General features: G+C 55.2%; 1 protein-coding gene across 1 annotated transcript; it reads left to right on the forward strand.

Annotated features, from left to right (window-relative positions):
* The first annotated feature begins 8,265 nt into the window (after positions 1 to 8,265).
* On the forward strand, positions 8,266 to 13,498 carry GNB2 (G protein subunit beta 2). The gene is made up of 10 exons (XM_044234040.1): positions 8,266 to 8,419; positions 10,725 to 10,870; positions 11,060 to 11,098; positions 11,216 to 11,322; positions 11,700 to 11,763; positions 11,847 to 12,009; positions 12,107 to 12,173; positions 12,436 to 12,637; positions 12,726 to 12,942; positions 13,018 to 13,498. The coding sequence occupies exons 2-10, from the start codon at positions 10,814 to 10,816 to the stop codon at positions 13,122 to 13,124; spliced, it is 1,023 nt and encodes a 340-aa protein (XP_044089975.1). The 5' UTR covers positions 8,266 to 8,419; positions 10,725 to 10,813; the 3' UTR covers positions 13,125 to 13,498.
* The last annotated feature ends 22 nt before the right edge of the window (positions 13,499 to 13,520 follow it).

Consider the following 13,520-nt stretch of genomic DNA (forward strand, 5'->3'; position numbering starts at 1 on the left):
TCCCGGGATCCCGGGCGGGGCGGGGCGCGCGGTGGCCAATCAGAAGGCCGGATCCCCCGCCCCCAATGGCGCCGCCGATTGGCTACAAGGCTAGACAATAACCTGACCGGGGGCTGCTGCTTTAAAGGGGCAGACACCACAACTTTAAGATTTGGGAGAGGATAGTCAAGGACTTTGAGACTGACCCCAAGGGATAGCCAGGTAGAGAGCACGCGTACGAAAGAGATGGAAACTTTGTCCATCTGGACCAGGACGCCGCGGGATGACTGATGGGATCCCTGCTCCTTTACTTTTGTAAATATGCACCGTAGTCCTGGAGAGTTGTCCATTCTCGGGCTCCTGAGCAAGGTTCTGCCATACTCAAGCCTGAACGAAATCACAGGGCAAAGGAGGGAAAGGAAGAAGGGAAGACGGAGAGGCACAGGAGGGGGAGGTGTCTCCATTTTCTCCCTGTTTCTTTCCACCCTTGTCTTTCTAATGGTCCCTCTTTTCCATTCCCATCCCAGGTGCGTGGGCCCTATACATACACGTGTACCATTGCTCAGCTAACCCATCTTTAGCTTCCTTCCCTCATTATTTCTCTCCAGCTCTTTTCCTGGCCTGCCACCACCTCCACAGCAGTTTTAATAGCAAAGGGGAAGGCGCAGCTCCGACAGCCTGGCTTAGCTGAGAGACTCTTAAGTGAACATGTGTGTAGATGTGTGCCTGAATGTATGGGTTTATGAGTGTCAGGGTATGTGTGCATATGCATGTGTGTGCGTGTGTGTATGTATATGCATGTGAATACTTTTTTTTTAAAGATTTTATTCATTTATTTGACAGAGATCACAAGTAGGCAGAGAGGCAGGCAGAGAGAGGGAGGAAGCAGGCTCCCTGCTGAGCAGAGAGCCCGATGCAGGACTCGATCCCAGGACCCTGAGATCATGACCTGAGCCGAAGGCAGGATCCCAGGACCCTGAGATCATGACCTGAGCCGAAGGCAGCGGCTTAACCCACTGGGCCACTCAGGCGCCCCTACTTGCTGAGGGTGGGGGGAGCAATAAGACCATGGATGGTGGGTTTCAGCCCCCCCACCAAAGACCATAGATGGCACAGGAAGAGGGTACCTTGTGACAGCCAATGCCCCAGCAGTTTCTCTGCTCACCAGATGCCCATTCTGGAAGAGGCTTCACCCGCCCCTCCCCCACAAGGGACAGATGGTTTAAGATGGCTCATTGATTACCCATTGGCAACAATGGTATTTCACATGCCCAAAGCTGGCTGGGAGAACAGGCCTGGCGCCTCAGACTGCAGGTGTCCGGGCTTAAGTGGGAGAGGTGAGCTTTAGGGGAGAAAGCTGACTCTATTGGGAAACTGAAATAGTCCTGAGTGACCTAGTTATTGGCCTCTATAAATGAGTCCTGGATGACTGAATGAGCCCCTTGACCTCTTGGCACCTGCATTTCTTTATCGTTCACAATTATTGTTATTATTATTGTTGTTGCTGTTGTTGTTATTGCTGAGGTGAGACTTACAGGGACACTGGAGTGGAAAGTGATTCTATTCGCAGCCTGCCCCTCTCCTTTTGTTGACATTTAATGATATTGCTTCACTCCTCTGTCACCCCATCCCTTAACCCAGTCGGGTCTGTTTCAGAGACTGCCCCAAGTCAGGAGAAACCTCACCTCACTGATAATGGGTCCAGCCCCTGGATTTACAGGGATTTCCCCAGATGGAGGCACAGCCCTGTCTTGTGTCACACACCCGACCGGGGCAGAGCCTGAGCTAGAACTCACATCTCTGATCAGCCAGTTGAGACATGACCTTATTTCATAATACTTCTGTGTCCCAGTCCAAGCTTCACCATCCCTAGCTGAAGGATGGCTGGGAGTAAGGACACAGTCTGATGCCAGAATCAAGTATCTGGCTAAAAGCTGAACATGCAGGACTGTTCAGTAAACACTAGTCCTAAGTAAACACTGGGGAGTTTTTGAGGCTTTACTACCATTATTCGTAAGTTAGAAATTGGTAGTATTGTAATAAGAACTGAATTTTCCTCTCATGGTTGGTGGAGAAACTACAGCTGGCTGATTACACCCCTGGACTTGATTTACCTCCGGGTCAACTGTGGCCAATTTCCATGGGTCATTCTGTTGTATTATTATTCTGCTGCATTATGTATATAGTTCAGGTAAAAGATTACTAATATATTTCACCATCCACTCATTGATTCAGCAAACATCTTTGTGCAAGGTATGGGAGTACCAAGATGTGTAAGATCTATCCCTGCTCTCAAGGGGTTTTGGTGCAATGGGGAGCCCAGGCATGCATGAAAGTGGGGGGGAAGTGAGGGCCTGAAGGAGGGAGGGGCTACCTGTCTCTGAGAGCCCAGGGAAGCTTCTAGAAGTGAAGTGTGAGCTGAATTGTGAAGAATGAATAGGGTTTCACTGGTAAACAAGGTGGGTCTTCCACACAGAGAATAGCATGTGCAAAGTTCTAAAGACATGAACATTTCTGGCATACATGGAGTCAGAAGCTCAGGCTTGAAGGAGGGTTGTAGATAAGCTGATGGCAGAGACCAAAGTCAGGGGAAAATGAGACTGGAAAAGTGGCCAGAGACCAACTCGTTCATACTTAAACTCTATTTTGATTTGGCAAACACAAAACATCCAGTGCCTGGATGTAAAGCATTATAAGTGCTTTACAAATGTTAAGTAATTTAGCTCTTGTAATAACCCGACCATCATCCCCACTTTGCATGGGAAACAGGCATGGAGAGATCAAGTGACTGGGCCAAGGTCTCTCAGCTAGTACATGGCAGAGCTGAGGTTTGAACTGTAGTGTGTGAAAAGTACTGATCCTGGGGAAAATGTTACCTTGCTTCTGTCCATTTCATAAATGTTCTCTAGGGGCCTGATAGACACCAGGAATAACATGGCTCACATAAGTTGATGTGACTCTCCTAGGGTTTAATGTCTATGCTGGAAAATGGAGGGTTAAAAAATTAATTCCACAAAATCATCTGGAAGTTCTCACATTCCAAGCCCACATTCGAGGGGGCCAAAGATGGACATCTGGTAATGAGGTAAAAGGTGGTGGGGCCCACACCCTCAGACCCCACACCTTGGAAGTGATTTGGCATCTTGTGTTGGTCTATTCCTTGCTCGATGAGCTCTCCCCCAGTCCTCTGCCAGAAAAATCAAGAGTCTTGGCTTCACAGGGAGCCCCTCCCTAGTGAAAGTGGTGAGCGCCCAGAAAAGGCCGCAATAGGAGTGGAGCCAGCATTGCAGTGGGGCACAAACAACAGTGCAGTCTGGGAGGCAATATTTAAATGAAGCCTGTGAAAATGGAACCGAATTTTCCCAGCTGACAAAGAAATCGTCTTGGAGTGGGGGTGGAAGGCGTTCTGGGAGGGGACAAGACCCAGACTGTGTGTCATGAAATTTGGCCCTTCTCATGGAATCAGTGCGCAACTACTGCATAGTTTTGTCTTTTTTTTTTTTTTTAAGATTTTATTTATTTATTTGACATGAGTGAGAGAGAGAGAGCATGAGAGGGGAGAAGGTCAGAGGGAGAAGCAGACTCCGCATGAAGCTGGGAGCCTGATGCGGGACTCGATCCTAGGACTCTAGGATCATGACCTGAGCCGAAGGCAGTTGCTTAACCAACTGAGCCATCCAGGCACCCTACTGCACAGTTTTGAACAATGAAGTTATATGATTTAATTTGCATTTTAGAAAGGTATGTCTGGGGCGCCTGGATGGCTCAGTGGGTTAAGCCGCTGCCTTCGGCTCAGGTCATGATCTCAGGGTCCTGGGATTGAGGCCCGCATCGGGCTCTCTGCTCAGCAGGGAGCCTGCTTCCTCCTCTCTCTCTGCCTGCCTCTCTGCCTGCTTGTGATTTCTCTCTCTGTCAAATAAATAAATAAAATCTTAAAAAAAAAAAAAAAGGTATGTCTGGAAGCTATTTGGCAGATGAATAGAGAGGAACTAACTTAGAGGCCAGGATACAGGCTAGGACTAGGGTAATAGTATTTGGTATATGGCAGAAGGGATGGATTTAAGCAATATACAAGAGGTAGCATGGAAAAGATGTATCCACCAGTGACACAGATTGCTAGCCTTACATCAATGGCCGTCTCCCTTCTTTCTTTATTAATGTTTTAGGTGGGTATATGGCTAGAGACTACATTTCCCAGCCTTCCTTGCAACTGGTCAATCTCTGAGCAGAAGTTAGTATTGTCCTTAAACAGGAAAGAACTTACGTTTTCTACCCCATCCCTTCCCAATGGATGAAATTCAGGTATGATTGTGGAATGCTGCTCGGGCCATACTAGACACAGAGGTGGGCGCGAGGTGCTGAGGATGGCAGACATGCCCCCACAGTCCTGGAGATCTATTTTAAAGTTGTCTCGGGGCGCCTGGGTAGCTCAGTTAAGCATCTGCCTTTGGCTCAGGTCATGATCCCAGTGTCCTGGGATCCAGCCTGTGTCCAGCTTCCTACTCAGCCAGGAATCTGCTTCTCCCTCTGCCCCTTCCCACCGCTTATGGTTTCTCTCAAATAAATAAATAAAATCTATAAATAAATAAATAGTCTCTTAAGCTGTCGAATTTTGGGGACTCTTTGTTATAGCAGCTTGGCCTAGATTTTTTTTTTTAAGATTTTATTTATTTGACAGAGAGAGAGATTACAAGTAGGCAGAGAGGCAGGCAGAGAGGGAGGGGGAAGCAGGCTCCCCGCTGAGCAGAGAGCCCCATGTGGGGCTCAATCCCAGGACCCAAGACCATGACCTGAGCCAAAGGCAGAGGCTTAACCCACTGAGCCACCTAGGTGCCCCTTGGCCTAGATCTTAACTAGATGATCATCTCTGGATATGGGGAATGAAGGTGTGAGAAGCTCCTGAGTGGGCGGTGATGCCATTAACTGGGCCAAGAGATTCAGAGACAGAGTAGTGTTGGGCGGGGTGGGATGGGGTAGAAGAGGATTAATTTAGTTTTGAATGTGTTGAAGGCGACATGTCTGTGACCAGTGGTGTAGAGTAAATGGTTTAAAAATCAGCTCTTCTGGGGGCACCTGGGTGGCTCAGTGGATTAAAGCCTCTGCCTTCGGCTCAGGTCATGATCCCAGGGTCCTGGTACAAGCCCCACATCGGGCTCTCTGCTCAGTGGGGAGCCTGCTTTCCCCCTCTCTGCCTGCCTCTCTGCCTACTTGTGATCTCTGTCTGCCAAATAAATAAATAAAATCTTTAAAAAACAAAAAACAAAAAACAGCTCTTCCGGAAAGGGGAGCCCTGAGCTGAAGCCTTTGCCAATTTCCGTGGTGTAAATAAATACTCCCATCGTGACAATGAAAAGTTACTTCTATCCACATGACTTCACTGAACAAGGAGTTGGGAAGAGAGGTGCACACTGGGCTCTTGTGAGCCGGTGTGAACAGACACAGCTGACTCCAGCACACCACTGTCTGTGAGCAACCACGTGAAGATACTCAGGTTGCAGTTAGACACATACCAAGTCTACACCGGGGGTGGGGAGGGTGGGGAAGAACTCTGGGCCTGACATGGAGATTTGAGAGGTATAAGCAATTCAAGGACAGTCACAGTAATGGAGGAAGGCACCAGTGGGAAAAGGAGGCTGAGACTGGGATCCTGAGAGAAACAATGTTCACGGAGGCCTGGAGGACCAAGGAGAAGCCTGAAAAAGGAGAGACAGAGGAAGGAGGAAGCGGCCCGTGCCCTGTGAGAGCCGGGTTCTCCACATGTGCTCCAGGGCTCCCGCTTTCTCAGAGAAACTGGTCACCCATTGGCCATTCCCCAATCCTTCTCATTATCATCTACAGCAGTTCCAGTAGCTCCTAACACAACGCAAATACCTTGACTTCAGATATTCCTCTCACCATAGGTAGCTCCACCTTTCCACCCCCACCCCTTCCAAGTCAAGAGTCCCAGAGCTTTGGCCACTTTGGTTATCTCCACTGCCTCCTTTTTTTTTTTTTTCTTTTTCTTTTTTACTTACCCTCAGCCCACTACAAGCAAAGCAGTCACTGCAAGCGCTCTTGAAAAGTCACTGATGGCCTCCACGTTACTTAATCTCATGAACACTTTCCAGTCCAGTCTTGCTTCATCCCTCCACAGCGTTGAACAGAGTTTGCCATCCCTTTTTGGAACATTCTTTTCTTTAGGGTTCCAGAACTCCACATTCTCCTGATTTTCCTGTTAGCACTCTGGCTTCTCTTTTGGCAGCCTGTTCTCCTCTGCCTGACCTCTAATGTTGGAGTTCCTCAGGGCTTGGTCTTTGGCCATCTTGTCTTTTCCCCGAACCTCTTTATGACTTCATCTGCTCTAAAATGCCACTCATTCTCAAGGCTCGATTCCAACTCATATTATTCTGCTGAGCCCCAGACCTCCGTTGACAGCCACCAAATATTCTTCTCTGCACATCTCCTAGGCACTACAAACCTAACATGTCCCAACTTAAAACTTTTGATCTTCCTCCCCAAATGTGTTCCCTCTCAAATGTTCTCCTCTCAGCAAATGGCACTTCCAAACCAGCAGCGCTAATTGTCATTTCAATGACCATCTACCATCTGTCTCCTCCGTAAACTGTAACCTCGTGGTTGTATCCTCCAAGCCTAGGATGGTGCCTTGTACATCACTGAGACTAAGCGAACGAACGTTTGCTGCATGAGTTAAAACAAAGAAGCATATTAGCCAAAAGTGAGAGGAAAAGTGAAGCCAAAAGTGAGAGGAAGCGATGTCAGATGCACTACAGAGATTAATAAAATTGGGTTCTGGTCCTAGGCTGCCAGTTTTCTAAGTGACTTTGGGCAAGTCACTTCGCCCATCTGTAGATTGACAGGAAATTGAAGTGAATTATCTATAAGGTCCCTTCCAAATTCTAATGCCTAACTGACATCTATCATCTACTGCTAATATGTCATTGAATTGGTGCGTGCACATAGAAGGGATTTGTGCATAACGAAGAATGTGACTTTCGTTTCTTTTCTTTTTTTTTAAGATTTTTTTTTTTTTTTTGGACAGAGAGATCACAAGTAGGCAGAGAGGCAGGCAGAGAGAGAGGAAGGGATGCAGGTTTCCCCGCTGAGCAGAGAGGGCGATATGGGGCTCGAGCCCAGGACCCTAAGATCATGACCTGAGCCGAAGGCAGAGGCTTAACCCACTGAGCTATCCCAGCGCCCCTCTTATTTTCTTTAAAAGCAAAAAACAAAAAAGAGAAAACTGTACTTTGAAAGCTTTTTGTAATGCCTTTAAGCTTTTGTAATGCCTGAGTTGAGACTACAAGAAGTTGTCTGCTTTGGTACTTTCACTTTTCAATCGGATGAGGGCTCAGGGAAGGCTGGTCATTTGACTTGAACCTTCCAAAGCATTTTCACAATGTCACAATCTCCTAACAATCGAACGCAGGGCAGGCAGCGGTCAATACTCATTTTACAGATGTGGAAACTAAGGCCTATGCTTACATTCTCAGTCCTTTACAGGGAGGGTCCATGAGAGCGTTCCTCAAGAGGCCAGTATTGATAATTACCGCACAATTAAGTCGCTAAAGCTGCCTTGGTTCCTATCTCAACTCCGCAGTCCTAGGAACCTGCGTCCACTACTATAAAATGGGGACAATGCTAGTCCTGACATTCACAGCACCGTCGTGAGGATTAAATAAATATGGAACTCAGTAAATATGAGGTATTGTTACAGGGTCACGCGCTCCAGTAGAGTTCTACAAAAGCCCACGCTGGGGGACTTCCCGGGCACGACTCTTCTCACCATTCCCAAGTTCAGGGGACCGCACCACTCCTCGGGGACTTTCAGAAGAGCAGTTCTCTCCCTCCGCCGCGTCAGGGCCGCGGGCCCAGTGCGGTGCAGGTCGGGATCTCACCCTCTCGGTCCTGCCCGTAGAGGGGCGTGGTCTCACCGGAGCAGGGGCGTGGCGAACCAAGAACTGGGGCGTCCAGCTCCCCGGCCCAGTGTGGAGCCGCCCAGTCCGGGAGGGTGGGTCACGTGACCAGCGAGCGGGTTTCTCCCCCCCCACCGATGTCGGTACCACTTCCGTCAGCCCCGGAGGGGGGGTGTCTTGCTCCTTTTCGGGAAGCAAAACATTCGTTTTGGTCCTTTTTGCGTCGAAGTAATTTGGTGTAGTACCTTTGTGGTGACGGAGTCAATCCTTGCCCCTTAAGGGGTCTTTTGCCTTCCGGCCTCCCCCCAAGTAAAGAGTTGGTCTCGCCCAGCCGGGCCCTGGGCGCGGCGGCGACGGCCGCGTCACTGGCGGGCGGGATCCCTCCGCTCTGGGGAGAGCAGTGCTGGACGGTTGAGTTGGGGTGACTGAGGAAATCCATCCGCGTCGCCGCCGCTGCCGCCTCCGCCGCGGAGGAAGACAGGACCTCCCGCGCTCCTCGAGCGACCCTTCGCAGAATCCCACCGCCACAGGTACTTCCGCTGACAAAAGAAGTCCTCCTCTCCCCCAGCCCCAAATTCCCGTGGGGGAACCTCTCTTCCTTGTGTCGCCCCGGTCTAGCCTCTTGGGAGCGGACGTAGCGCCCCAGACCTCCCCTCCCTTCCTCTGGCTCCGTCGCTCCCAAACCCGGAAGGGGAACTGGGGGGACCCTCAGCCCCAACAATGCGCGCGCTCCCCGCACCGTCAGGGGCATTTTGCCTCACCCCAGACCCCATCCCAGCCTCTGCTGCCTCTTGCTCCTTGAGAAGTTGGGGGGCCGAATTCCGGGCTTCCTCTAGGCCCCGTCCCGCCCCCTTCTCCCCCATCACCGCCCTCCCGTTTGCCCCTGGGTAGCACCCCTCGTGTCCTCCCATTTTGCACCCATGCCGGCGTTCGCCTTGCAAAACTCCAGAATCCTCAGAGAGGCAGGCAAGGCCGCGAGGCCACCCTTCCCTTAGCCTCCACCCTTCCCTCGATCTGGGTTCTGTACGTGTTTTCTGGCCGCGTTACCCTAGACCGGAGACCTCGGTACCCTGTTCCCTCTACTAGCCCTAACCCCAAACCCAGCTCCCGGACGCCTTTATCCCACGTCTAGCTTTCTTTTGGGCAAAATGGAGGTCGTGGGGGCCGGAGGGCCAGGCCCACTGCGCTTCGCAGCGAGGCACCGGCCCGCGCCTTCCAGCTGCCAGATCGGGGACCCTCCCATGTCCCCTCCTCTTCGCCCAGCCAGACCTGCGGAGGCGGTGGCACCCCCATTTTTCCTTGGGGCCCCGGCTGCTGTATGCCCAGATTCCGGGGGCCGCCGAGGGGTCCTTGGAGGGTGATGGGGACTGAGGGCTGGAAGCGTCGCCCCCGCCCCCGGCGGCTTCCTCCCGGCCTGTTTCCTTCTGCGCCTGGCCTCTGGCGTTGCCGCTCGGTCTGGGCTGCCGGCAGCTGGAAGGAAGGGGCTTTGCCCGGAACTGAGGACGCGGAATGGGAGACTTTGCCCCCCACCGCAACAGGCTCCCCGCTTTTTTGGAGGGGCATCCCCCGGCGCTAGTGTAGAAAGCTGAACTGGCAAGAGGGGAAATGTCAGTGGGGGAGAGGAACGCCCAAGGCCTGGGGGAAGTGGGAGCTGGGTGGGGGACGTCTGGATCGACAGAGTGCAGCGTGCACGGCTAGATCACACAGGTGTCCGGAGAAGGGGGCAGGACTGCGGGCCCTGGAGCGGAGCCGGCCGGGCCCCTGGGGCCCCGGCGCGGAGCCGGGAGGCTGGGCTCCTGGGGTGCCGAGGGCGCAGGGCCGGGCCGCTTGGGGCCGCCAGCCCGCCCGCCGGCTCGCGTCTGGGAGAGAGCAGCTCCGCGCCTCGGGGCTGGGGACCTCTCCTCGGAGCACTAATTACTCGAGAGCGGCTCCCACGGGCTTTCTGCGGGCGCGCTGGGACGGGCGGCCTCGGCGCTGGAGGGAGCAGCGGCTTGGGGCTGCCTTCCCCGCCACCCTTCCCTCCGCCCGCCAGGGGCGGCTAATGGGGCGCAGCCGGCCCAGGGATTATCCGGGGTGAGCCGTCCCGAACCTATTAGTGCCAATCGGCTTTCCCAAATCCTGTAAACAGCCACCCTGGCTGGTTCTGGGTTGGGGCGGGAGGCTGGGTCGGGCGGGGGCGATGGGGCCGGGGGTGGGGTCACCCACCCTACAGGTCTTTGCCGTGGATGCGGTTGCCTTGGCAACAGGGCTAGGGTGGGGGCACTTCACCAATGAGGTGCTCTCAGTCCGGGTGACGGTTGCCTAGGCAACCCCACGAACAGCCCAGCTTCCCCCTCTGGTCTCTCCCCCACCCCACTCGAAGCTGGGGGTGTGTGTGGAGGGTGTGCGGCGTGTGGGGGTGAATTTAAAGAGGCACCGCCCCTTTTAAAATTAGGTGCTAGGAGGGCGGTGCCTGTGCGGGCCCGGGCGGACGCCAGGTCTGTTTTCCAAGGGACTCTCCCCGCCCCCTCCCCAACCCCCCTTCGTCCCCCCTTCAGTTCCTGCCGCGGGTGTCCCGCCCGGGCTGCTGTCCGAGGGAGGGGTTTCCCCTGCGCTTCCTCTTGCACTTCCCGCTCCGTTTCCGGGGGGCGGGAGGAAGATTGGGGAAGTCACCTCTTCCTGGGCAACATCCCTCCTGTGCCAAAGACCCAGATTCTGCCTGGCAGACCGCGGCCGCCGCTGCTGTCCCCTCCCCCCAGCCCCACCGGCACTTACCCCTTCCGGGCCGCTCTTCAACCCCGCCTTTTCCCCCTTCCCCGGCGGCCTTGGGCCTGACGTCAGCCCTGCATCCCCCAGGCCTCGGGCCAGCGGCGAGGAGCTGTCTCCCCCAGCCCCCGTCCCGCGGCCCCCAGCCGCCCCCAACCCCGCCCCACGGGCCCGGCGCCATGAGTGAGCTGGAGCAACTGAGACAGGAGGCTGAGCAGCTCCGGAACCAGATCCGGGTGAGGGCCTGACCGCGGGGCTGGGGAGGCTGAGCCGCCAGGGCCAGGTGGCCTAAATGGACTGGGGGGGGTGGATTCTTGTGTCTGCCGCTACCCTAGTCTCCGTCTCCTCTTCTCCACTCGTCTGTCACCCCTGCCTCCTCCTCCTCCTCTTCTCCTGCCTCTGATGGGCTCTGCCATCTCTTTCAGGATGCCCGAAAAGCATGTGGGGATTCAACACTGACCCAGGTGAGATGAACCCAGGGCTGAACCTGGGGTTTGGGGAAGGAGCGAGGGTCGGAGGCACCCTGCTTGGTGGGCCTTGCCGCCTGAACCCCTCTGAGCGCCTTCTGCCTCTACCTCCAGATCACAGCTGGGCTGGACCCAGTGGGAAGAATCCAGATGAGAACACGGAGGACCCTCCGTGGGCACCTGGCAAAAATCTATGCCATGCACTGGGGGACAGACTCAAGGTGTGTGTGTGGGGTGGGGAGGTGGTTGGGGCCCTGTGCTGAGGGGCATGTGTGTGTGTGTGTGTGTGTGTGGTTGGGGCCGTGTGCTGAGGGGTGTGTTTGCCCTGGGCTGAGTTTGTAGCAGGCCGACTGGGGCAGGGGTTGCAACCTGGCGGATCTGGCGGGATGACCGGGATGCCTGTGTGTTGCGGAGCGTGTTTGGGAAGACAGTGACTCCCAACAGCCCCAGGGGGTGGGAAGCAGGAGCACACTGGCAGGAACTTCCTGGCCGCTGCTGGGGTCAGCAGGTCTGCTGCTGCAGAGGGCCTCGGTGTCCTGTCTCCAGAGGGAGCTTCCCGCCCTGACCCCTCTGCCTCTCCCCTGCCACTTTTCAATAGGCTGCTGGTCAGCGCCTCCCAGGACGGGAAGCTCATCATTTGGGACAGCTATACCACCAACAAGGTAGAGGTGGGGCCTGAGGCCAGATGGCGGGGGGCCGTAGGCCCTGGCTGGCTCCAACCCCGGGCACTGCCCCTTCTCTCCAGGTCCATGCCATCCCTCTGCGCTCCTCCTGGGTCATGACCTGTGCCTATGCGCCCTCAGGGAACTTTGTGGCCTGCGGAGGGCTAGACAACATCTGCTCCATCTACAGTCTCAAGACCCGCGAGGGCAATGTCCGGGTCAGCCGGGAGCTGCCTGGCCATACCGGTGAGAGGGACCTGGCAGGGCTCGGGGGCGCTGTTGCGGGGGGGAGGGGCTGTGCCGCCCGCCCTGAGAGCCTCGGCTGACCAGCCCCTTCCCCCAGGGTACCTGTCGTGCTGCCGCTTCCTGGATGACAACCAAATTATCACCAGCTCCGGGGACACCACCTGGTGAGGCCCTGCCAGGGCTAGGTAGTCGGGACTCTCCAGTACTTTCTGCCTGGAGTGCCCCTGCCTTGGTGTTGAGTATGTAGTCTGTGTCCGGAGCGAGCAGGGGGTCTTCTGAACACTTGGCCTCCCTTTCCTGTGACCTGGTGGCTCCGTGTGCCCCCTGCTCGGACGTTCTCTCAGGGCCGGGCTCGCACGGTTGGGGTGGCGGGGGGTTGCCCTGTATCCCTCTCTGATCGCTTCCTTCTTTCCGTCATGTCTCCAGTGCCCTGTGGGACATTGAGACAGGCCAGCAGACAGTGGGTTTTGCTGGGCACAGTGGAGATGTGATGTCCCTGTCACTGGCCCCCGATGGCCGCACCTTTGTGTCTGGTGCCTGTGACGCCTCTATCAAGCTGTGGGACGTGCGGGATTCCATGTGCCGACAGACCTTCATCGGCCACGAGTCGGACATCAATGCCGTGGCGGTAAGTTCCGGGTGGAGCCGGGCTGGCCCGTCTTCCAGGCTCCCAGCTCTGTTGTACCCTCATCCCGCTCTGGTCCCGTGCCCTGCAGTTCTTCCCCAACGGCTACGCCTTCACCACCGGCTCCGACGACGCCACCTGCCGCCTCTTCGACCTGCGGGCTGACCAGGAGCTGCTCATGTACTCCCACGACAACATCATCTGCGGCATTACCTCTGTTGCCTTCTCCCGCAGCGGCCGGCTGCTGCTCGCCGGCTACGACGACTTCAACTGCAACATCTGGGACGCCATGAAGGGCGACCGTGCAGGTGCGTGCCCGGTGCCAGGAGGCGGGGTGGGTGTTGGGCCCAGGGAGCCTGGGTTCTGACGGTCCTCCCTCACAGGTGTCCTCGCCGGCCACGACAACCGTGTGAGCTGCCTCGGGGTCACTGATGATGGCATGGCTGTGGCCACAGGCTCCTGGGACTCCTTCCTCAAGATCTGGAACTAACAGCTACCGCCCCACTGGGCCCAGGCCAAGAGGGGCCCTGCCCATGCCCACACTACAGACCAGGAGCTTTGGGGCTGGGTACACACCGAGCCTCCCTCCTTGGGCCACGGGGCCTTGGGTCCCTGCTCCCCTACCCAGGTTTGGTTCCTCCCGGGGGCCCCCACTGTGGAGATAAAAAGATGGGGATAGAATGGGGGAAGAGGAGGGGCAGAAAGCCCTCATCCTTTTGCTGCCCTGGGGTTGGGGCCTCGTCCCTCTGGAGGGCCAGAGGCAGGAGGTAGAAACTCCAGGGGCTGGCTTTTTTAAAACTGGTTTTATTTTAATTTTTATTATATTTTCAGTTTTTCCATAAAGGAACCAATTCCAACTCTGTACCTGGTCTCTACCCTTGTGTCT

Source organism: Neovison vison, chromosome 14, assembly GCF_020171115.1.
Source record: "Neovison vison isolate M4711 chromosome 14, ASM_NN_V1, whole genome shotgun sequence".
NCBI classification, from domain to species: Eukaryota; Metazoa; Chordata; class Mammalia; order Carnivora; family Mustelidae; genus Neogale; species Neogale vison.

Excerpts from the sequence above, each read along its gene's own strand:
- GNB2 (XM_044234040.1), top strand. The coding sequence starts at position 10,814 with ATGAGTGAGCTGGAGCAACTGAGACAGGAGGCTGAGCAGCTCCGGAAC. Across the intron at positions 12,010-12,106 it reads GGAGCTGCCTGGCCATACCG|GGTACCTGTCGTGCTGCCGC; the intron begins GTGAGAGGGACC and ends CCCTTCCCCCAG. Across the intron at positions 12,943-13,017 it reads CATGAAGGGCGACCGTGCAG|GTGTCCTCGCCGGCCACGAC; the intron begins GTGCGTGCCCGG and ends CCTCCCTCACAG.